At 42.2% G+C, this 25,683-nt stretch overlaps 2 protein-coding genes across 14 annotated transcripts in view; both read right to left on the minus strand.

Moving 5' to 3' along the window:
• The window catches only part of LOC136857785 (mitochondrial protein C2orf69 homolog), a 256,190-nt gene that overhangs the window by 146,747 nt on the left and 83,760 nt on the right, over positions 1 to 25,683 (minus strand). The window contains exon 1 of one of the 13 annotated variants that reach the window (XM_067136707.2): positions 6,717 to 6,844. The exons of the other annotated variants lie outside the window; for them this stretch is intronic. The gene's annotated coding sequence lies outside the window, so the exon portion shown is untranslated. Of the gene's footprint in view, positions 1 to 6,716; positions 6,845 to 25,683 lie in introns of those variants that run through there. 13 annotated transcript variants of the gene reach the window in all.
• On the minus strand, positions 7,021 to 8,101 carry LOC136857787 (two pore potassium channel protein sup-9). The gene has a single exon (XM_067136711.2). The coding sequence runs from the start codon at positions 8,092 to 8,094 to the stop codon at positions 7,036 to 7,038; it is 1,059 nt and encodes a 352-aa protein (XP_066992812.2). The 5' UTR covers positions 8,095 to 8,101; the 3' UTR covers positions 7,021 to 7,035.

Genomic DNA, 25,683 nt, shown 5'->3' on the forward strand with positions numbered 1-25,683 from the left:
TTCATAACTCTGTCAGTGGCGAGCATCGAATGCAGGATGCCTTAAGTCTAATTCTAAAATAAGGTGACCTGAAAGTAACAAGCCGACCCCGCGGTGTAGGGGTAGCTTGCCTGCCTCTTACCGGAGGCCCCGGGTTCGATTCGCGGCCAGATCAGGGTTTTTACCTGGATCTGAGGACTGGTTCGAGGTACACTCAGCCCACGAGCTTATAATTGAGGAGCTATCTGACGGTGAGATAACGGCCCCGGTCTAGAAAGCCTAGAATAACGGCGGAGAGGATTCGTCGTGCTGGCCACAGGACACCTCATAATTTGCAGGACTTCGGGCTGAACAGCGGTCGCTTGGTAGGCGATGGACCTTCGGGGCTGTTACGCTATGGAGTTTGGTTTGGAAAAGTGTACAGAGAAGGAAGCGACACCCCTGCAAGGCTCTTTAGCTTCCAGCTAGTTCTTCCGTCCGGTCTCGTGCATTTAGGACAGTTGAAAAACGTACGCCTTAATAAATGCTCTTCATAAAACCTGTGTAAACATACTAACTGAATCTATTTATAACAATAATCACAAACGCCTCCTTTTCATGTAGTTCAGTTGGTTGAGTCGCTGTCCTTCTGAGTCCGAGTTCGCAGGTTCAATCAAATCAATCAATCAATACTGATCTGCATTTAGGGCAGTCGCCCAGGTGGCAGATTCCCTATCTGTTGCTTTCCTAGCCTTTTCCGAAATGATTTCAAAGAAATTGGAAATTTATTGAACATCTCCCTTTGTAAGTTATTCCAATCCCTAACTCCCCTTCCTATAAATGAATATTTGCCCCAGTTTGTCCTCTTGAATTCCAACTTTATCTTCATATTGTGATCTTTCCTACTTTTATAAACGCCATTTAAACTTATTCGTCTACTAATGTCATTCTACGCCATCTCTCCGCTGACAGCTCGGAACATACCACTTAGTCGAGCAGCTCTTCTTCTTTCTCTCAATTCTTCCCAACCCAAACATTGCAACATTTTTGTAACGCTACTCTTTTGTCGGAAATCACTCAGAACAAATCGAGCTGCTTTTCTTTGGATTTTTTCCAGTTCTTGAATCAGGTAATCCTGGTGAGGGTCCCATACACTGAAAACATACTCTAGTTGGGGTCTTACCAGAGACTTATATGCACTCTCCTTTACATCCTTACTACAACCCCTAAACACCCGCATAACCATGTGCAGAGATCAGTACCCTTTATTTACAATCCCATTTATGTGATTACCCCAGTGAAGATCTTTCCTTATATTAACACATAGATACTTACAATGATCCCCAAAAGGAACTTTCACCCCATCAACGCAGTAATTAAAACTGAGAGGACTTTTCCTATTTGTGAAACTCACAACCTGACTTTTAGGCCTGTTTATCAACATACCATTGCCTGCTGTCCATCTCACAACATTTTCGAGGTCACGTTGCAGTTGCTCACAATCTTGTAACTTATTTATCACTCTATAGAGAATAACATCATCCACAAAAAGCCTTACCTCCGATTCCACTCCTTTACTCATATCATTTATATATATAAGAAAACATACAAGTCCGATAACACTGCCCTGAGGAACTCCTCTCTCAACTATTACAGGGTCAGACAAAGCTTCACCTACTCTAACTCTCTGAGATCTATTTTCTAGAAATATAGCAACCCATTGAGTCACTCTTTTGTCTAGTCCAATTGGACTCATTTTTGCCAGTAGTTTCCCATGATCTACCCTATCAAATGCTTTACACAGGTCAATCGCGATACAGTCCATTTGACCTCCAGAATCCAAGATATCTGCTATATCTTGCTGGAATCCTACAAGTTGATCCCGACTTTGGTCGGTGGCCCTCAAAACGGTGTTGACATGGCAACAGTTCCATGTCGTTGGTTTCTGGCACGTTAATAAAAATATTAGCGTCATAAAACTGTAACTTAATGCTACTATATTCTGTACCCCAGGCTTGCGAGGGAAATGAATTAACAATTTGGTTTACGTCGCAACGACACTGATAGGCCTTATGGTGACGGTGGGATAGGAAAGGCGTAGGAGTGGGATGGAAGCGGCCGTTCCCTTAATTAAGGTTCAGCCCCAGCATTTGCCTGGTGTGAAAATGGGAAACCACGGGAAACCATTTTGAGGGCTACCGACAGAAGGGTTCGAATCCATTGGCTCCCGGATGCAAGCTCACAGCTGCGCTGCCCTAACCGCTAGGGAAACTAATAGGACAAGGTAAACACTCCCTAGCATATGTTGTACCATATATTTTTCTTTACCAACTAACAAAATATCTATACCCATACCCCTTACATTCTATATTTACTTATTTATTAGTGCCTTTTTTACAGTGGCGAAGTTAGGGCTCGAGGCCCTCTCGTATACTTAACCACATACTCATCAAAAATAAAATACTGAGATACGTAAAACAGTTAAAAGTACAAAAATTAAGTTTTAAAAATAAATTTAAATACATTACTAACTAAATTAATATTAAAACTAATTAACGTAAAACAGTTAAAACTACAAAAAATAAATTTAAATACATTACTAACTAAATTAATATTAAAACTAATTAATATTGAAAAGTGCGGCTGCATGGCTAAATGGTTAGCGAGTTGGCCTTTCTTCACAGGGGTCCTGGATTCGATTCCCAGCAGGGCCGGGAATTTTAACCATCATTGGTTAATTTCGCTAGCACGAGGGCTGGGTGTATGTGTCGTCTTCATCATCATTACATTCTCATCCCGACGCGCAGGTCGCCTACAGGTGTCAAATAAAAATACCTGCACCTGGCGAGCCTAACATGTCCTCGGACACTCCTGGCACTAAAAGCCATACGTCATTTCATTTCAATATTAAAAACTCTTAAAAACGACATCCTCAGGCACGCACACATTCACACTTCGACCATTCAGTCAGCTGTCCTCAGCAGGTAGTCTCGACAGGTTTAATTTAATTTCGTGTGGCTTATTTCTAGCCGAGTGCAGCCCTTGTAAGGCAGACCCTCCGATGAGGGTGGGCGGCATCTGCCATGTGTAGGTAACTGCGTGTTATTGTGGTGGAGGATAGTGTTATGTGTGGTGTGTGAGTTGCAGGGATGTTGGGGACAGCACAAACACCCAGCCCCCGGGCCATTGGAATTAACCAATGAAGGTTAAAATATCTGACCCGGCCGGGAATCGAACCCGGGACCCTCTGAACCGAAGGCCAGTACGCTGACCATTCAGCCAACGAGTCGGACGTCTCGGCAGGTGACCTTAAATCTTAATAAAGAGCTAGTTTCTCTGACCTGAGCTGACAGGGAATTTCATAATGTGACGCCGATCACCACAAATAATCTATTAATTGTATTTGTGCGGTGCAGTGGAATAGAAAGATAGGATCTAGAACGTGTATTTAAGTTGTGAAATGATGATAAAAAGGTGAATTTAGAAGAAATATACAGTGGCTGACTTTTAGCTAACACTCCTAAACACCATCATTAAAGTGTGTAGCTGCCGGCGTTTGTCAGGCTTCAGCCATGAGACAGCCTGATAGTATGGGGTGGTATGAACATCGTACCCGATGTTGTAAATAAATCTCAGTGCTCGTTGAAGTTTAAGTGTTTCTTCTCTCATCATATCAACTAATACAACGTAACAGTAATCAAGAATAGGGGGAATGAGTGTCTGTATTAGTTTTGCCTTTAGCTCAAATGGAAATATATCCCTCTGCCGTTTAAGAAGGTGAAGCACTCCAAAAGTCTTTTTTTTACGTATTTCTTTCGTGTGACCAGAACAATTGTTTCATTCATAATTAAGCCAAGATTTTTAACCGGTTTACTGTGGGGAATAACGTTCCCATTCAAGAGGATGGGCGGGATTGCGACATTGTTTGAGCAGCTCAGTAATTTTCGTGGTCCAGTTATGATTGCCTGAGATTTTGTGGAGTTTAGTATAAGAGAATTTCGTTGTGCATATACACTGAGTCATCAGAGGTCATTGTTAATATCTTGTCTTGCAGTGTCGATATGTTATTTCCTGTCACGGATGGTATGCCACTGATATAAATACAGAAAAGTAAGGGTCCTGGAATACTGCCCTGCGGGGCACCACTAAGTTTCATTTTCCATTTAGAGGCCTTGTCGTTTACTGTTACACGCTTGATGGTTACTCAAATAATAACTAAGAAACTTAAGCGCAGCCAGGTCGAAATTTAGCAGTTCCATTTACTTTATCATAGTCGGAATTTCTGTAGTGTCAAAGGTGCTACTGAAGTCAAGAATGATAAGTTTAGTGAGCAGTCGTTTGTCTATAGCGTTTCTTCTTACCTTCAAAAGTGATGTCGCGGTACTGTGACCCTTCTTAAATCCAGATTGCAAAGGGTCCAAAGGAGCATTTTTATTTAGGTATTCCAGAACTTGCTCATATACTAAACGTTCAAAGGCTTTAGAAAGCGCAGGGAGTATGAACACAGGACGAATGTCAGAGAGAGATTGTGGATCTAAACTCTTAGGTACTAGTATAATATTCAATATTGTCTGTTTTCCAGACAGTAGGGAAAATTCCGTTTAGTAAACAGGAGTTCAGTATGTGCGACAGTATAGGCAGGACAGCACCAATAATGTTATGTATAAAAGTAATAGGATTATCATCTACACGCGTGGCCTTTGATTTAATCGAGTACAAAGCCTTTTTAACCTGATTTTCTGTGACACTGTGAAATGTGAATGGTGGATTGGCTGGAGGGGAGGGCGGTGATTCGGTGCAGTTAATTGGGGTAGGTTGAATATTTATTCTACTAGAGTAATCGTTCAGTTCGTCAAGTAGAATGTCAGGAGTTGTCTGGCACTGTTGATGTTTTCCTATTCCCAGAGCTCTAAATTGGTCCCATGCGCGATTGGAATTAAAGTTGTTGGCTAAATTCCGGAAATATGCACATTTTTTTATTTCTGATTATATGCTTTGTGCGATTTCTTAAGATGCGGTAAGATTCGAAGTCTGTGTCATCTAAGGTTTGTTTATAATGTCGAAATAACGAGTCACGGTGGGCCATCATTCTCTTGGTTTCAACATCTAGCCATGGAGAAGGGCGAGAAACCTTAATTCGACGTGTATGTGTGTGTCGGCCTTCGGATCCCAAGACAGCGGGTTCAAACCCGGCAGAGGTAGTAGGATTTTTGAAGGGCGGAAAAAAGTCCATTTGACACTCCATGTCGTACGATGTCGGCATGTAAAAGATCTCTGGTGACACATTTGGTGTTTACCCGATAAAATTCATTAAATCACAGCCATAGACGCCCAAGAGAGTTTCGGTTTACTTGGTCTGCCATCTAGTGGGGGCCCAAGAGAGTTTCGGTTTACTTGGTCTGCCATCTAGTGGGGGCCTAGAGTAAAACGGAACGTCGAAATTGACGAGCAGACAGCCAGATGGCGTCAAATTGAAATGTCTGCACACGGTAGCTGAGGCCATACGATTATTATTTATTTTATCGTATAAAATGTCACTTCTTTATAGCTTATCACATGACCATTATTATAATAAAATTACCTTATTTATATTCTGGCTTGGGGACTTGGTATTTGTCCCAACATTTTCCTCTTCATATTCAGACAACATACTACACTACCAGGCACCAAAGAAACACACAACAGTGATTACATCCCTCCATATAGAGTTGCGTCGGGAAGAGCATCCGGGCGTAAAACAGGGCCAAATTCACATGTGCGACACAGTTCGCACCCGTGACCCCACAGATGTAGGAAAAACGGAAGATGATGATGATGATGATGATGATGATGATTACTATTAGCTTCCGGAATCCGCACGAATCCACCACTCTTACTTGGATCCAAGGGCACTAATTTCCTTTTTAGGTACTCTATACCACCTAAACTCTGGAAGTTTGGTCACCTATCAAAATAAATGCCCCCCCCCCAAACTGAAATCCTGGCTACGCTACTGGACTGGGCCGGTAATCAGACAATTCTTGATGATGCTAGGTGATGAAATGACCGATGAACAAAAGAGTGGGATCTCTGAAACTAAGCACAAGTGTTTCATTTCCACCTGAACAATTGCTTTTGACTTACCATCGAACGGAAAGTGACAAGACGCATGTTGTGGCAATAACTTACAAATCTGGGTTCGAATTTTTGTTTGATCTGCTCTTTTCACAAAGAAAACAATCGTTCCCCCACATGGGTTATCCGCTCACTAAAGACAGCAAGTTTGCTGTTTTACACTGAAATCGAGCCTAAAGGACAAGAGTTTCATTTTTTAAAATTTCACGTACACTGATCAAAATCCGAACTGCAATAATAGAGAAGCCAGTAAAATGTCAGACACATTCAAGGACATCAACAAATATCTTACGAGGCTTCATGGAAGAACATGTACAGAGCAATTTATTGTAAATGATTTGTCGGGTTCTCTTTATAATATAAAATAATAATTAAAGTGGCTCAGACGGTTGAGGCACTGGCCTTCTGACTCCAACTTGGTAAGTTCGATCCTGGCTAAGTCCCGTGGTTCTTGAAGATGTTCAAATATGTCGGTCTCGTGTCGGTAGATTTACTGGCATGTAAAAAGAACTGCGGGACTAAATAATTCCGGCACCTCGGCGTAAAAGTAGCTATTTGGACGTAATAAAATAACATTTTTTAAATGCACCATACGACTGAAATTCTCAAAGCGAGTTTACAGCATGAAATATAGAACAAATTACCTTTAGACAGAAGTTTCACTTTCATCCGTAGCGAAGAACTGTGGTGAAAATCAAACAAGTAGTGTAGTGTCTATTGATGGCCTCATACAGTAACCACCAATACATTTGGATGAACTGTTTATAATATAAATATCTTTCAAAATAACGGCATGTTACCACAAAACAGACACCCAGACGAAATACTGTCAATAATTAGCTTTGTAAGTATATCGTATTCAAAACTGCGTGCGATATAAATAAAGTACAAACGAACGCAGAATTAGGCTGTTAACAATTTTCCGTGAAAAATAGTTCCGGCACACTTATGTGTAATAAACTTTCAATCAACACTTCTCCGAGTGTAACACGCAATACTACGCGCTCTCACGTCCTCCAGGCACTGGCTCAATTCTTCGCGCAATTCACGCATTTTCACACGCACTTCTTCACGCATTAAATTGTAACACATAGCCACCAATCCCATCCCCAAGAGTAAATAGATAAAATTAATTACCAATTTAGTTTGACTACCACTGCGTGAGTCACTGATGTTAGCTCCAGGAACGAAATCTCCAATACCAATCTTGCAGAGACTGGTAACACAAAAATAGGAGCTGTTGAGGTAGTTCCAGCCTTCCCACTCGGCAAACATGATGGTTCCAGTAAGAACGTACCCACCTATTACCCACAGGCATGCCGTGGAAGGTACGATGATACGTGGTGCGGGATGGGGAGGTAGATTGCTTTCTGCATCCTGTTCTGGCGGTGGCTCTCTTGTGCATTCATATAACCGCGTATACAACCAGCGGAAAGTTGTAGCCAGCACTTCGCCCATATTCATGAAGTACAGGACGTAAAGAGGAATTCCAAATACTGCGTACACTACAGTGATCCCCTTCCCCCATGGGGTTCTCGGTACCATATTCCCGTACCCTATCATTGTGAATACAGACAGACAGAACATCAGAGCTGCTGGAAAAGACCACAGTTCATCAGGAGTTAGACCATCGTATCCAAGTTTGATTATTTCTGCCATGCTCGTCTGGAACTTCTGTAATACACGATCTGCTTCATTTCGCCATGCTGTTTCATTAAATGTATTCTCAGCATCGATTAATTCCCACAGTTCAGCGGCACAGTTCCCTCGCAGAGATTCCACTAGTTGTTTCCTTCCGTAAAGTGGGTTGTCAGGAAGAGTTTCTATCCAACGAAATCCAACAGCACCGACAATGGCATATCCAACGACAAGTCCACCAACCCCAACCTGCGTACACATAAACGCCACCAACTTCCGACAACAATCCTTGACCTTCTCACGAGGGTCGCTGGCCGACGTCGACGACGAGCCACGACTGCGCACGGAGCTGCGGACTCCGCCGATTGCTCCCTGCGAACGCATGTTTCCCGTTCGGCGGTCTTCCAGTCACTGACGCAACTGCTCGGAACAGGAGGGCTGGCTATTTGCGGCCGAAAAGCCTGGCTCAATGCCCAGCCAGACTCGACCCATTTCTTCATTATTATGAATTATCACTTTTGATTAAGCGGTGCGTGGAGGAAAAATTCCCTACCATGGTCCGCTCTAAAGTAATGAATAACTTCCTATTTCTAAAGATTTCATTCTTTCATTCTGAACATATTCTGCTATCTAAAATCTAAATTAGGCCTTGAATGTGAATAAGCTAAATATAAATTTACGCAAACCCGCGCCAAGTTGTAAATATATATTTGCATATCTGACAGGGTTCCTAACAAACAGGAAAGAATACATGATCAATATCACCTGCAGTTTGAAATAAGATAGTGGAAATTGGAACTGTGTGGAACGATAATATTTTACTTGTAAAGACAAAATTAAACAAAAGGTAGCGCTTATAGGCTTTTGTAAAAATTTTGAATTGCTAGAAATACTGCCACATGAGGTAAATTACACAATATTAAAAAATCAACAACAAAAACAACATAAGGATGAGCCAATAGACAAGGAGAAATTGAAGACGCGGAAACAAAAAATATAGGTATATATTTATTATAAGGTCTAACTGCAAAGCAACAAACTAATTATAATGATAAATATATTATCAAACTGACAGAAGGAAGAAAAAGGCCCTTTTAAGAATTGGAATAATAAGAATTGAAAAGATGGAGGCAGACACATCTGAGATTCTTGTTCTCTGGTGTAATCCAAACAACTATTAGTCAAGTTCTCATATTGTTTCATATGTCTCACTTCATGGAAGGAGGAATTAATTGAATTTAATAATGAATGAATTCCGTTCTCAAAAAACTTTGCTATCACAAAAGACAGCAATATGTATTTGTGTGTGTTTTTTGCTAGTTGTTTTACGTCGCGCTGACACAGATAGGTCTTACGGCGACGATGGGATAGGAAAGTGCAAGGAGTAGGAAGGAAGCGGCCGTTGCCTAAGGTCTGGTGTGAAAATGGGAAACCACGGAAAACCTCCTTCAGATCTGCAGACAGTGGGGTTCGAACCCACTATCTGCCGGATGCAAGTTCACAGCTGCGCGCCCCTAACCGCACGGCCAACTCGCCCGGTCGTAACAAATAACTGTGTTCGGTAATCACAAAAATTTAGGTACGATACCAATATATAAATAATACAAAGGCTAAAAATCCTAATTACGGGTGTTATTTATTAGCTAACCCGCCTGGTGGCCATGATCGTTAAGGCTTTAAGTCGATATGTCTGACACCGTGGTTAGCCGGCTGGTCGAAAAAATGATTACCAGCAGAATGTTGGCCGGAGAGGTGGTGGTAAACAATATCCATACACCAGACTGCGTGCCAAAAAGCTGGATTCAGTTCTAAACCTTCCCGCAGTGTTCACATGGAGAGATGGTATATGACGCTGTTGATGGTGATTCGTCCATCGGTTGAAGACGTTAAGCCTAGAGCAGACCCCTTGCTGGTATTCGACAGGAGCAAGCTGTGTTCCAGTACCGGGTTTCACCCTCTCCTTTCCTACTTTCATATAATATCACGTCATTCATTTCACAAACTCCTCTGATGAGGTTGACGTCAGGAAGGGCATCAGGTCGTAAAAACTCGCTACGAAGATCCATCTCACTTCAGACACGGTCCCGTAGAGAAACGGGATAAGGGCAGAACATTTTCTTTAAAAATCAACATATTTATTTATTTTTCCAATACACAATATTACTTGGTATTAAGTATACGTTTGTGTTATAGGCAACCTATAATTGAGAAAATGTTACTATGTAATAAATACATATATAACTAGGTAAAACAGAGAGTAAATACAGATTTACGTCAGTGATACAACTAAATACCTGATGATAATGATGATGATGCTTCTTGTTTAAAGGGGCCTAACATCTACGGTCATCGGCTCCTAATGGTCGAAATGGACGACATGAGATGATAATTAAAATATTAAAATGTATCCTCTAACTAGAGTTTAAAATAAATGGTCACGAAAAATGATTTGAGATTAAAACAATCAATGGATCTAATTCGCAATGCCTTTATGTTCTAATAAAAGTAAAGAAAATAGAGGTAATAATGGAATAAGGCGTTGTCTGGAAATAGATATATAATTCATGCCAGAAATTAAAATAACACATTAAAATACGCAAACACGAACTAAAATAGAGTCAAAGGTATAAAAGCGCAGTAAACATAAAGACACATTATTAAACGCGATAAAAAAAAAAAAAACACTATCCCTCATAAAACGGATGACGAGATCTGCTGACTGCTCGACATCGCGTAGGATGAGGGAGATGGTACTCGGAAGTTTTAGTCTACAGCGCAGACCGACCAGGTCCACGCACTCCGTAAGGATGTGTACCACGGTAAGATGATCGCCGCAAGTATCCAACGGAGGGGTTCTCCTTTCAATAGATGGGAGTGCGTCAGGATACCGTAGCCGATCCGAAGACAACATAATACCACTGTTTCCCTCCGCGAAGCCCGAAGGGAAGTCCTCCATACCTTCGTTATTCCTTTTATCGCTGTCAGCTTATTTGGAAGTCGAATGGCCTGCCACTCCATAGTCTAGCCGGGATAAAATATGTGCCCTATAGAATCCTAGGAGCATCGTGCGCTCAGCACCCCAATTAGTACTGCTAAGAAACTTCAAGAGATGCAGCTTCTTAGTGCATTGCACTTTTAACTGCCGCATGTGTGGCTCCCACGATGATTTGCTATCGAAAAGGAGCCCAAGAAATTGGTGTCAACAACGGGAAGAACGACATTTCCTAAATAAAGCTCAGGTTGTGGGGGAAGAGTACGGAACCGAACAAAAGTGGACAACAGAGGACTTTGCGGTGGAAAACCGAAAGCCATGTTCTAAGGCCCACTGTTCTACTCTCCTAATAGCTTGTTGTAATTACAACAAGCTATTGTGGAGAGCAAAATCATCCACATATAGCGACCAAAGACTTTAATATTACTTATCTGGACTCACAGAGCGCGCTAGTGCTATGCGGAGAATTGAATATCTTCGCGCATCGCCATGTTGCGGGAACTTCAATTTCGAATGCATGGTTAACACGTGGTGATGTTTACAGTTCCTTATGCGTTTTTCATGGTGATTCCTATCGGTTAGCGGATCTGTGGTTGTGTTATGCGGTAATTTATAGTACTGGCAACTATTTTAGTGATAAGTGCGAACTTACATTGATTGGCGACATTAAAGGACAGTAGGCCTAAGTTAAGCCGTACGTCTACGTGCTGTACCAGTTACGACGTGTACATGATGATGATGATGCTTGTTGTTTTAAGGGGCCTAACATCGAAGGTCATCGGCCCCTAATGGAACGTGATGGACGACATGATACATGATATTTAAAATTTTAAAACGTATCCACTAACCAGAGTTAAAAATATGGTGATGAAAAAATGAGTATGAGATTAAAACAGCAGTGGATTTAATTCGCAATGCCTTATTTCTAATAAAATAAGAGAAAATACAGAGAGAAAAGGAATAAGGCATTGCCTGGTGGTACATATATAGATACTTGATTTACATTAGACGTTAAAATAACACATTAAAATACGCAACACAAACTAAAATGAAGTCAATAGGTTAAAAGCGCAATGGAAACAAATACACGAAGACAAAGGACATCACTAGACACGGTAAAACAGACCACTATCCCTCATAAAGCGGATGACGAGGTCTGCTGACTGCTCGTCATCTCGCAAGATAAGGGAGATGGTACCCGGAAGGTTAAGACTACGGCGAAGATCGACCAGGTCCATACACTCCGTAAGGATGTGTACCACGGTACGATGGTCGCCGCAGGTACACACCGGAGGGGGTTCTCCTTTCAAAAGATGCGAGTGAGTTATGATACCGTGGCCGATCCGAAGACGACATACCACGGCTTCCCTTCGCGAAGCCCGAAGGGAAGTCCTCCATACCTTCGTTGTTCCTTTTATCGCTCTCAGCTTATTGGGAAGTGGAATGGCCTGCCACTCCATCTCCCAATGAGACATGACCAGATGTCTCAGCTGAGAGCGAATATCACTACGACGTGTACATGCCGCATTTTTTGACTATTAATTGTACTTCATTATCACGCAACACGTTCAGAGCGAACTTGGTTTGTTTACGTTCGGAGGAGCGAACAGGCGAGCCAGCGACAGCTGTGTGTGTGACGTAGCTGCAGGGACAAGCTAGATTACCCGTCTGACGCCACGTATAGCCTGTATGGTCTGGTATCTTCTGCATATGCCTTCGTGAACATTCCATTGAAAAAAATTCAGAACTTCTCTAACAGTAATCGCAGCGACTTGAGCAATGCGTAATTTTGAAGAGGATAACATAAACGTCTCAAATTGCGAATCTCAAGGAAATCCGTCGAGGGATTCGCGAGATAATCAGCCTCATGATATCGCGTTATCTGATAACGTAGGAGCACCAAACTGAATATAAGGAGAGCTTACTTTACCCAGATCAGACAGTCAATGCCGGGTGTTCAGCCTGACTCTCCACGCTGCAGTGTTCGTCGAAGTGCTGACAGAGTCTACCTTCGAATATTCAAAGTCTTCATGTGGGACAAACTCTGACAGTCGTGTTGAACTTATCAATTATGCGCGTGTGAACTCTAATGTATAACAAAGTCTTTATAATGGGCATTGAGTCTATCAATCAAGTTGAACTTATAATCTGTGCGCGTATTGGAACTCTGATTATGACAAGTCGTGTATTGGACTTAGGTGACAACAGTCGAGTCGGACTTATATTCTGTGCACATGTAGAAACTTCTCGATGCAACTTACTTTTGTTCTTGTAGAACTGAGTTTATTACCACGTTGTCTGTGTGAAACTTAGCATCTGAACAAACATAATTAATTTCAATGTGACACTACTACGTTATACTATTAACTGTGATATTTTGTTAAATCTGTCAGCATAATTTCATTGGGATTTAGAGTGTTTATGAAAGTTTCGAACTTTCACAAGAGTGTTAATGCAAGTGATTACCATAATCGTGTGCTACGACACCAAGGTTTCACTCCGAACTCAAACTGTGTTCTTTATCCAATTCAAACAAAATTATGTATTATTTCTTCCGAACAGTGTGTAAATTATTTGTGTGTGACTGACAGCAGTGTCCTCTCTCGAACAGTCACCTATTTTTTAAATATCAAGTGCGCCTAACAACGAACTGTGCTTTTCATTTCAACCTTATTTCTTCGTCAAAGTGTTCAGTATTATTTCATGACTGACGGCAGTGTCTTTGATAAACTCTAGAGCAGTCATACATTTCTTTCGATGCCAAGTGCTACTTTATTTAGTGGAAAATCGCCACGAACTGTGCCAGCGTGAATAATTTTTAGTTTCATTATTTCCATTCATGAACTGTGCTTTACTTTCTTCCAATCTCGATGCTACCCGCATCTTCATCTTTAGTGAACTTATAAATTCTATCTACAAGATTAAGAGTGAATTCGATTGCATATCCCAACCATATTAAATGAAACAGTGCTGTTAAACCAAAGTGTCGGGGGAATGTGTATTCTGGACACTCGTATAAGTTATGTGACGAGTGATTACCCCGCAACATCGTCGATCGCCGGAGATCGTCCAGAACGTCGGAAGTTCGAGACTCAAACCCATATCAAACCAACCTGGATGTTCCGGCCTTATCTAAACGTAATGTTGGCAACTTCCAGAACGTGTTCCAGCCCCGTTCAGCCTGAAGAACTAGGAGCACGGGTCATCAAAAGGCGATGTTGAAGACAGCGACTATCAACAGTAAGGTGATGTGCATTTTGAAATGCATTTTCTGGATAAAAACTATTATTCAATCTATTTAAAAATTTTCTTTACATAGGACCCTTCTGTACCAAGCCCTAGCTAGAAACCACCCAGAATTGTCCTGAGACCTACTTCGTGCTAAATTTAATATTAATACATAAAGTCGGGCTATTTTACTGGTACAGTGCAGAGTGGAGAACTATTCACGATGGTGACCTCAAGTGCAGCTTTCAATGGTACAAATCGCTATCAGAAAGGATCTGGTATTACTTTTCACAAGTGAGTATAAATTGAAATGTTATAAAATTACCATAATCGAGAATGGACTATAGAGTGGTGGATTCAGGGATGTATGGACGTGGCATTCTCAATGTTTAGTCTGCTTCTTTTTGGCGTTTTTAAATTTCATTAGGGAAAATTCTTAAGAACTAAACATCTATTCTGAAAAAAGCGCACATTTTGTTCTTACAGACTGTGTACCCGTATTAATATTCGATAAACACGGGCCTAGAATCTGGAAAATATGATTAATACCATTATTTGTGTTTTCACATCTCCTTTATAATAAAAGAATTGTTAAATATGTTGTTCCAGAGAAGTTTGAATAGGCGGGCTCCTACTTTGCATATTATCGATTCAATTCAGATTTCATTTCCATTCAGTTGACTGTATAACCGGAACCGGCTGTGCTCCCTCCTTACTCCTCAACCCAGTACAAAAATCTATCACTAAAAAGCGCACGTACAGTATATATTTTTCCTCTCTTAAACCTAACCAACTACTAAAAAATATTTAACTCAGAGAAACTCAAACCAAGCTAGGTATTCTTTTCATTGTTAAAGACATTTAGAATTATGAGGTAGAGTAGCACCATTTACAAACATGATCATTACAGTAGGCCTAATGATAGCTACATATTCTTTTTTGAAGATTGTTGAGTTAATGTACGGGTATACAATGTTTTTTTTCTGTTTCTGGAGAGTGTTCTCTAAATGTAAGACATTTATCTACCTAGGTATATATTTACTATCATTAGTAGAGTATTTTGAAATCCTCTTATCCAGTTTTCTAAATGTTGTTTTATTACGCTTGTTACTTATGGGCTAGCTATCCAAACTATTTGTGGAGATTAGTTCAATAACAAGGAAAATGTGTTCAGTTTGTATGCATAAGTATCATTTTCGTGTTATTAAAGTCTTGATTCTTGTACGGTATAATTACTGCGTGTATTCGCGTTAGTCGGTGTAGGCTGTGCCAATTATTATTAATGAATTAGGACCCGGGAATGGCTAAGTTTCCCTGATGCTTGGAATGCAACAGTATTAGGCGCTTACCGGAGATTAATGTGAAGAAACACACAGACTTTCACACTTCACGGTCCACTGGTACTATTCAGACCTCAGGATTATTGATCTGTATAACTTCTGCATTCCGAAAACTAAGATTCATCCTCACTAACAAGGATGTTCCAATTAACCTGAAGACCAAGGTTTATAATACGTGCGTGCTGCCAGTTACAACTTACGGTCTGGAAACGATGACTCTGACGAAGGAAAGTGCTCGCAAGCTTCAGCGAACACAACGAGCCATGGAGCGACAGATGCTAGGGATCAGCCTTAGGGATAAGATCCGTTCAGAGGACATCAGGAGAAGAACTAATGTTACAGACATCCTAGAGATAGTAGCAAAACTAAAATGGCAATGGGTAGGACACGTAGCTCGACAAGACTACAACAGGTGGACCTCTAGGATTGTTCACTGGAGACCATGGGGACACAAGAGAGGCATTGGAAGACCCCTGAAGAGATGGCTCGACGACATAAAGCTGTTGGCTGGAACACGCTGGTTCCAAGTGGCTCAAGACCGAAGACGATGGAAGCACATGGAAGAGGCCTATATCCAGCAGTGGATTGAAATAGGCTAGAAAAGAAGAAGAAGAAGAAGATAACTTCTGCGAGGCTTTTAATTTAAAATTAGTACAGTAGTTTTTGTTTGCGATATGACGGAAATTTCCGTACGGATCTTCTATTTTCTTTTTGGCATTTTATTTTGGATGTATCTGATGAACATCTGTTCTTACCGTGCTATCCTGTATCGCAGGAATAAAAATAACCTGTCGACAGGTGTTTTCATTCGTGCGTAATTGAAGTTAATGCATGAATTCCATACTACGATTTCCTCGGCGAGCTACGGAGTGCCCGCAACATGGTGATACGCGCATGGACGGCTCTTCCCCAGTGACACGCTACTGCGCAGCCAGCGGTGAAGGGCCTTGATAGCAACTGTGTTACTGCTGAACCAGCAGCAGTGACAATACCGTTTATGGCAATCGCAAAGAGAGTGACACTAAGGACCGATCCCTGTGGGATTCCATTTTCTTGAACGTGGTATTGAGAATATGCCCTCCCAACTCGGACACGGAATAGATGGAGAGACAAAAAATTTGCAATAAATACCGGCAAAGTACCTCGGAATCTCTCCATACATGCAGGACTGAAGGGATACCATATCACCATGTGGTGTCACAGGCCTCTTCTAAGTCAAAGAAAACAGCCACCAAATGCTGTTGGCGGAGAAATGCATCCTGGATAGAACTCTCCGGGCGTACAAAGTGGTCAGTGGTATCACATTGGTACTCGGACAGAAGTCCGCGTTTCTCCAGACACCACACAAATCGGCAATTTACCATCCTCTAAAATAGCTTACACAAGCAGTTTGTGCGATAAATAGCTCTATAGCTTCCTGCATACTTGGAATTTTTGTCAGGCCTGAGGACAGGAATGACTATGCCCTCTCGCTACCGAGACGGAAATACACCCTCTATCCAGCTTCGGTTGAACACTCGAAGGAGATATAACAGACTATCCTTACTAAGGTGATTCAACATCTGGTTATGGACATTGTCTGGCCCAGGGGACGTGTCCTTGCAAAGCGCCAAGGCGCGGCAGAGTTCCCACTCCGTAAAGGGCACATTATAGTCCTCTGAAGCTTGAGTGGCAAAACTGAGGTGTTGATGTTCTACCTCCCACTTCAGAGCGAGACATACAATACAATCGAGAGTGGTTCAGTGACGATACTGCCTGCAATGTGAATTCCTGGTACAGAAGATGAACCTTGGGTACCCGAAATACGTTGAAGTTTAGTCCACACTTGAGATGATGGAATATGTGACGTCATAGACGACATCTCTCCCCCGCGAAGCTTCCTTACTTTGGCGAATAAGAACTCGCGCCTTTGAGCGGAGTTGTTTAAATGTTACCAAGTTGGCCACAGTAGGCTGCCTACAACAACGTTTATGAGCACGATGGCGTTCTTTGATAGCTGCTGCAATTACTTCGTTCCACCAAGGAACGAGTTTTCGGCGAGGATTCCCTGAGAAGGAGGGAATGGACTCCTCAGCAGCAGCAACGATAACTTGTGTTATATAAGTTATATCGCCGTCTACAGTCCGCCTTGGTCTCGTCGTTAAAGATAGAGTGATCCGAACTTAGGCCAATCACCTGTTTCAACAAAGTAAGGATAATGGGAAAATGGTCGCTGTCACAGAGATCATTGTCTGTATTCCATCGAAACAGCGGAACCAACGCTCGGCTGCATAGACTTAAGTCTATGCGAGAGTATGTACCGTAACGTACACTGAAATGAGTTGGTTCGCCTGTGTTCAAAATACATAAATCCAGCTCTGTTACTAATGTTTCCAACTCCCTTCCCCTGGGGCAAGGCGTTTCAGAGCCCCATATGGGGCGATGAGCGTTAAAATCACCCAATAAAAGGGAGGAGGAAGCTGATCTATAAGATCAGTGACATCATTTATGTTAATTTTTTTGCTAGTGGCTTTACGTCGCACCGACACAGGTAGGTCTTATGGCGACGATGGGATAGGAAAGGCCTAGGAGTTGGAAGGAAGCGACCATGGCCTTAATTAAGGTACAGCCCCAGCATTTGCCTGGTGTGAAAATGGGATACCACGGAAAACCATCTTCAGGGCTGCCGACAGTGGGATTCGAACCCACTATCTCCCGGATGCAAGCTCTCTGCCGCGAGCTCCTAACCGCACGGCCAGCACGCCCGGTCATTTATGTTATGTTAAGAGGCTGGCCTGGTGGAAAATAAAAGGTTACACACTTATGACAGGCAGCGGTATCCGCACCGCAACTGCTTCCAATGGAGTTCTTAGAGGAACCTCTTCGCTATAGGTATCAGAACGAAGAAAAATACCCACGCCACCGGACGCCCGGAGAGCATAATATCGTTCTGTCAAGTGTAGTCTGAAATTTCTCAAGACCTATGATGACGTGGTCTGTTGTCTTCCAAATACAGGCTATAATCGCCGCGAACTGACTAAATAGCTGACGCAGCTCAGCAAGTTGCCTGTCATAACCGTTACAATTCCACTGTAACAGTGCCATAGTGTGGAATATAAAAAGAGTGTTAGTTTGTGAGCGACAAGATGCTCGTGAACCTGAACACCATCAACACCTACATCCATATATGTAGATGACAGTTCGACGTCCAACCCGTCATCGACAGACGGCGGGGATGACGCCCAAAACGCCGTTTTCCGGGGGCGGGAGGGTTTTGGAGCAGGAGTACCTGCTGGCGCACTCATACCCTCCAGATGGAGGGCATGATTTCCCTCTTGCAGGGAAAGTGCGGGAGCGTCCGGTAGGGGCCTTCTTCTTCGCCGCCTTCTTTTCGAGTTTAGACGGACTGGGATATGATTTCCCTCCCCTGGTCGACGATGCCGCCTCCGCCGGCTGGAATACGGCTTTCGCCAACTTCTTGGTAGGGAGGGAGGGGAGACTTAGCCTTCCCCCTTGCTGTGTCGGTTTAGAACTGCCAGCCGGCACAGACTAGCGTGAACGGCGGTTCGTGACGCGCCTTTCGCATGTAACAGAGTGAGCGAACGGACTCGAACGAGAATCGAATCCGTGACCTCCAGGGTAGAAAGCCTGTGATGTGAAAAGTAGCAGGCATATAAACACATGTATATATGAAGGGAAATTACAGCAGAGTCTGTATATGTTTATAATTCAACAACAACAACAATAATAATAATAATAATAATAATAATAATAATAATAATAATAATAATGGGAATGACAGAATATTCCAAAGAAAGAATTAGAACATTCTATGTGGCGTGCCAAGAGTTTTGTGTCTCAATCTTATGAAACATTGCGCAAGCTAAATACGCATTTCTTCTGGGAATGTACGATGTCACGTGTGAGAGACATACGGATAGCTTCCAAGTTGTTCTAAAAAATCACATGTAGTTACATGACTGGGAGGTCCAATACTAAGGAACCAATCAGAGAACAGTGATGCTGTGACGTGTACAAGTGATTCGTAGTGCTGGTGTATTATTCAGCAGAGAGTTCTCGAAGGGATGGAAAAGAAATATAAACTCGTAACTTGTAAACAATAAGGCTTTTTGACGTTCAGCTCTCGAAGAAGGCTTTTGACTGTAGGCTGTGTTAGACTGTGTGGGCCCAGTAAACAGATAGATAGTCGGCCAGGGAGAAACTGTTAAGAGTGCTGGTAGACTTTATAGGTGGGCCGGCGTAAGGTTGCACATGACAGCTGCGCACAATGTTGGCCCCACTGCAATGGCGCACGAAGTGATGTTGCCGCCGTAACAACAGCTGATTGCACGATACGTGGGAGAAATGCTTTTAATGTCATCGCGATGATACACAATACAAATACAAATGAAATCGGCCGACAAAATCGAACTTTCAACACATCGATTAAGTTTACAATTAAAATACTTTATCACACAAAATAATACCAGATAATTATACTACGAAGTTATTATGGCGATGTTAAAAAATACGAAGAAATCGGCTGACAAGAATCGCACTTTAAATACACCAATAACTATTAGAATAATATACACCGGTGCTAACACAAAAGGTTTCAAGTAAAACACAGTATATACAATTTACGAAACTTCAGAAAACTCGTTTTCATACCTAATTCACACAGGTAGAGGCTCGATACCCTCCAGATCACTGCCATCACTACCGTCGCCTTCGTTGTCGTCTAGGCAGATCATCTACTCCTGACAGTCACTGCTGATGCCATGTGTTGCCATTGCCGAGTTAATGAATGTTGCGACATGCCTACATTCCTTCCTCCACAATGCCGCATCAATTCGAGCAATACCCTCCCGGAGCAGTCCTTCCACTTCAGTAAATGTGAATGACTTATTATTAGTGCGTACCTACGTAATGTTTTACTTCACCCCGTACCGTACCAACTCAATGAGGTTGAAGTGACAGTGGTACGGCGACAACCTAATAACCTCGTGCCCTTGTTCCTTCGCTACCTCGTCGGCTAATTTAGTCATACACATATGCGCTGAGATATTTCTTTACTGCAGCCATTCTACTAACAGTTATTTACGGGCGCTCGAAGTAGGTGTCTTGTTCATTATAACAGAGCGGTAAGGTGCATTGTCCATAACAATGAAAAGGGACTTTGAGCTGTGATAATCGTACACATGTCTTCGTATTATATCAGCATGGAAAGAATTAATTCCTGTTACATGAGTTGGCTTAAATTCGTTTCTTCCCCGGAGTGCTGTGAAACAAGTCCCTACTATCAGGCCCGTTTCCGCTACTGCTATGTTCCCCAGTCCCTTTTTCCTTCTGTTCTTGGAGGCGAACACCTGTCTGAATAACAGTACGCTTTGAAAACCCTAATGTTTGAAATATGCGTTCCACAACTTGATCTGCAGGAACAGAGAGACGGCTATACAAGCGTGCGAATTTCCTCTCCCTCTCGTAAAACTCACGCGTTCTCCGCACTAATTCTAATGTCTGACTATTAAGAGTCACTCCGCGGCGCAAAGGATTATCACTTCGCGTTTCATGACTATGTTCAATCAATCAATCAATCAATCAATCAATCAATACTGATCTGCATTTAGGGCAGTCGCCCAGGTGGCAGATTCCCTATCTGTTGCTTTCCTAGCCTTTTCCGAAATGATTTCAAAGAAATTGGAAATTTATTGAACATCTCCCTTGGTAAGTTATTCCAATCCCTAACTCCCCTTCCTATAAATGAATATTTGCCCCAGTTTGTCCTCTTGAACTCCAACTTTATCTTCATATTGTGATCTTTCCTACTTTTATAAACGCCATTCAAACTTATTCGTCTACTAATATCATTCCACGCCATCTCTCCGCTGACAGCTCGGAACATACCACTTAGTCGAGCAGCTCTTCTTCTTTCTCTCAATTCTTCCCAACCCAAACATTGCAACATTTTTGTAACGCTACTCTTTTGTCGGAAATCACCCAGAACAAATCGAGCTGCTTATCGTTTCCGTGACATCGCACTGCATTCGTTTAAATAAAATTCCACGATTATCTCAGAAAGAAAACAAAACTTTCATAAACGCGCGAATCACACCTGACCACGTGCTAACGGCCACAGACAAAACGGCAACACTTCAATACGGTAGTCAAGCTAGTTATAGATGGCGCCACTATACTACCCATATTGCCAACAACAATCAACTGAAAATAGTTCGTATTTAAACGTTATAATATTTTTAAATGCTCATTTTTGTATAAGCAAATAAAAGATTATAAGCACTATACGGAATTAAATACGAATTAACATGAATAAAATTCGTAACTGTATCCCACATAAAAAGTAGTAGATTAGCGCTTCTGCTTGACGGGTGACGTTCTTCATTTCATTTTTGTAGTGGTGCCAACATGAATTACAGCTGTCAAGTGCAACCTTGTGCCGGCCCACCTATAGAGTGGAGCTGCGAGTACGCAGTAAAGTAATAGCAAGTCAGAGGGCTCTTGAACTGAGTATGATTCGTTAGTGAACGATCACAGGGTTTCCCACACCAGCAGCCAATTTAGGTGTTGGAGAATTATAACAATAATAAGCCAGCATTCATTCTTATTGGGAGAGTTTCGTATCGCAGTCGAAGTGATGGGTTCCAGAGACAAGGGCTTCAGCGCAGAAGAAAGAAGAGAAGACCAGACTTCAGCTGAATGGGAATCAACTTCATCCCGTAGTTAAGTATTCAACCAGTGAATATATTGTATATATTCTCGTGTGTAAAATAAGAACTCGAAAGACTTACAGCAAGATCTGAAAGAGATTTAAAGGTTGAATGGTGTCAGAAACTTATATGTGCTTTGTATATATGTGTATATTATTTCAAAGGTTTTAGAATATAAGTGATATTCAACTATTTTTGCCAGTCCTCAGCTTGCCGAAATCCTTAGGGTCACGACAGGTGTACTTAAAAAATTTGGTGTGCAGATGTGCCGTAATAATTAATTACGACAAATCACAAAAAAATCTGGTGTTCATTTCTTGTGAATATATACGAGTGTAATTACGATCATCTTAAGCGTTGCTTAGTGATCGTAAATATAAGCGAATTAAATTGTAATTGTGTCTGCTCACTGTTTCAGGTATAGCAACGGGAAAGGGAGACCGAATAGCTTGGGGGGCAGAACCAGGAAAAAAAGCAGAAAGCAGACAATCGTAGCTATCGGGAACAGTCAATCCAGCTGAAGTCCAGTGATATATTCCAAGAGGGTGAGTCAAAAGCCAATTTATAATGGAAGGGTCAAATAGGAGTGCTAGTCCTACCCCTAGCAATACAGATGTAACCCATGAAGCAAGCGGAAGTGTGCATGCCCGCTTTTTATCAGTGGCAGAAGCTTTAAAACTCATAGGGGCTGAGTTTGACGGGTTACACCCAGAAAGATTACAAGAATTTTGTGAAAATGTTGAAATGGCGATAGGGTTAGTTAAGCCGGAAGAGCATTATAAACTAATACTCACAAAAATTACGAGGGATGAGCGTAGTAAACTATTGGTAAGGGCCGACATAGAAACACGGGACGATATAAAAGGAGTCTTAGAAGAATACTATTCTGAGAAACGAACTGTAGATTTTTATGCATGTTAGTTGTTTGTCGCAAGACAAGGTAAAACCGAGACTATACCACAGTGGGCACACAGAATCGACGGTATGGGAACCGAACTGCGGAACGCGATGGTGCAAGGCGAGCCGTTACTCGCCAGAGAACACCAAGCACGGGCGGTACGTAAGCTAGTAAAAGCCAGCTTTGTACAGGCTATTAGAGACGAAAGAATACAGTCTCTTATTAAGAGCCGGGAGACGCAAACTTTAGAACAAACTGTCAATATCGCCAAAGAGGAAGAAACAGCAAGTTTCCGCGCAAGCTAAACAGCAACTTATGGATCAAGTTAGGAAACCCGCAGAAATTAGAACGAAGACATACACATACCCAGACAGACAGTCAGTTACCGCTAACGACCGAGCAAACATCCGGTAAAACAACAGGTAAAAGGGCGAATATTAGTCATCAGCTACAATTGTAATTGCGAGGGGCGTATAGATTGTAGAAAACAGAAGGCTACCAAGGAAGGTCAACCTACCTGCCAGTATTGTCAGCAGGTGGGACACGTAGAAAAAGATTGTAGAAAGAAATCTAGGGAGAAAGAAGAAAATAGGTCACGCGAAATTTATATTTGTGCAATAATTTGGTGCTATAATTGTGGCAGAACGGGACACAAGCAATCCCACTGCCGCGAAATGCCGAAGCAGTTAAGAGAAAGAAAGTGCTTCATTTGTGGACGAAAGGGTAATTTGCAGAGAGCCTGTTGGTTCAGGGAACGAAAAGGGAATAACACAAACGAAAACGGAAAATCCAAACCTCGGGAATACGCGAGAAAGGGATAAACAATACGTAGACGGGCCGAAACAGTATGCGAAAGGAAAAGGTCCACATGATATAGAGATTTAACTAAAAAGGGGCCGCCATAACGGGCCTAACTATGAGCCCCAGCGAAATAAAGGCCCTTGGAGGAGCGCAACCTAGAAATGCGCAGAAAAGTCACGTAGTCCACCGCGACAGATTAAGAGACCAGTCCATCATAGCAAAGGATCAATCACGAAGAGAACACGATCGAACGTGTTCCATACTAGTATACGCTAAAGAACGGAATAAGCCTTTTAAACTTTTAGTAGAGACAGGGGCTGACATTACCCTAATTCGGAAGAGAAGTATACCAAAGAAAGAGATTCACTATCGTACACCGATAGAAGAGCTCTCAGATGTGACAGGGAGAACATCACACACTAAGGGGTACATTGTGCTGCACATAGGGGATTCTTGTCCGGAATTTCATGTTGTCGGAGATGAATTTCGACTTTCATCAGATGGCCTCATAGGGAGAGACCTTCTGCAAGAGAGCGCAATTAATTACAGAGATGGGTATGTAGGGATTTACGATCGAAGATACCCAATGGGCTTAAGTGTACGGGAAATATGTCAGATAAGATTTACTAACAGGGATAGTTTGAGTGCATTAGAAGGCACCGTAGAAGTCGGAATGCGGTCAGAAGAACCTGCTTCGATTTCTACTAGATACCTGGAGCGAAGTACCCCCATAAAGAGACAGGTGGTGCCAAGAGGACCCATGATCGTTAGGGAACCAGCCCTCAAATTAAAGAACGTAGGCTCAGAGAGATTCCGAACTATGGGCACTGTAAAAACTTCCAATAGGAGTCGAATGCAGACATTCACGTAGTGAGTGACGGTGTACAGCTCAAGTATGACGGAATTCTAGGCAGAAATATACTCAAGGATAGTATAATAAATTTCGAAGAGGGTTATGTCATACTGAAGGGTCAGCAACACCACATAACAATGAAAACCACTCAGGTCCACACGATCTGTCTCAATCCCAGAACAGAGACGATTGTATAAGTGAGAACGGACAAAAGAGTGGGGAAAGGTGTAATTGAAAAGAAAGAAATTCTATCAGGGGTATACATAGCGAGCTGTTTAACAAAGGCACGTAATCACAAGGCATTAGTGAGCGTGCTTAACACAAGAGATACCGAAGTAAATTTTGAAAGCCCTGTACTCCCTATACAAGATATTGAACCCGTGACAATCTCAGAGCGAACCGAACGAAAGAGAGTGAATCAAGTAACCCAAGTAGAACAGGAAAATACGAAATCTCGAGAACAAAGGGTGATAGACCAATTAAGGGTCGACTATTCAGCACCCAAAGACCGAGAATTGTATGCTATTTGTGCAGCATATAACGACATTTTTCACTTAGAAGGGGAAAAACTGACCTATACAGATGTGTTACAACACGAGATCAGAGTCAGGGAAGATCAACCTCCAATTAATATGAGACTTTACAGATTACCTGAAGCTCAAAAGGAGGAAATTCAAAGGCAGATTGACAAGATGCTAGAGGACGAAATAATCGCACCTAGTAAGAGCCCGTGGTCCGCGCCATTACTCATAGTCCCAAAGAAGATGGACGCTTAGGGAAGCAAAAATATCGAATTTGTATCGATTTTCGTGAGCTCAATAATGTGACGATAGGGACAGTATTCCGGATACCTCTCATACCAGAGCTCTTAGAAGCTTTAGGGAAAGCACGGTGCTTTTCTACCATGGACTTGGCATCAGGGTACCATCAGGTGTTAATAAGGCCAGAGGACCGTGAGAAGACGGCATTCTCAGCCTTAGGGCGACATTACGAGTACTTACGCATGCCGAAGGGCCTTAAAGACTCGCCTAGTACCTTTATGAGGCTCATCACGACAGCAATGTCGGGCCTAAACAGTGTAAATTGCCTGATTTATATGGATGACATTCTGGTATTTGCTAGCTCTATTGAAGAACATAATCAGAAATTACGGG

The sequence above is a fragment of the Anabrus simplex genome, chromosome 1 (assembly GCF_040414725.1).
Source record: "Anabrus simplex isolate iqAnaSimp1 chromosome 1, ASM4041472v1, whole genome shotgun sequence".
In the NCBI taxonomy this organism is placed as follows: Eukaryota; Metazoa; Arthropoda; class Insecta; order Orthoptera; family Tettigoniidae; genus Anabrus; species Anabrus simplex.

What these genes read in the sequence shown, in the direction of transcription:
- LOC136857787 (XM_067136711.2), bottom strand. Translation starts at nt 8,094, where the DNA reads ATGCGTTCGCAGGGAGCAATCGGCGGAGTCCGCAGCTCCGTGCGCAGT.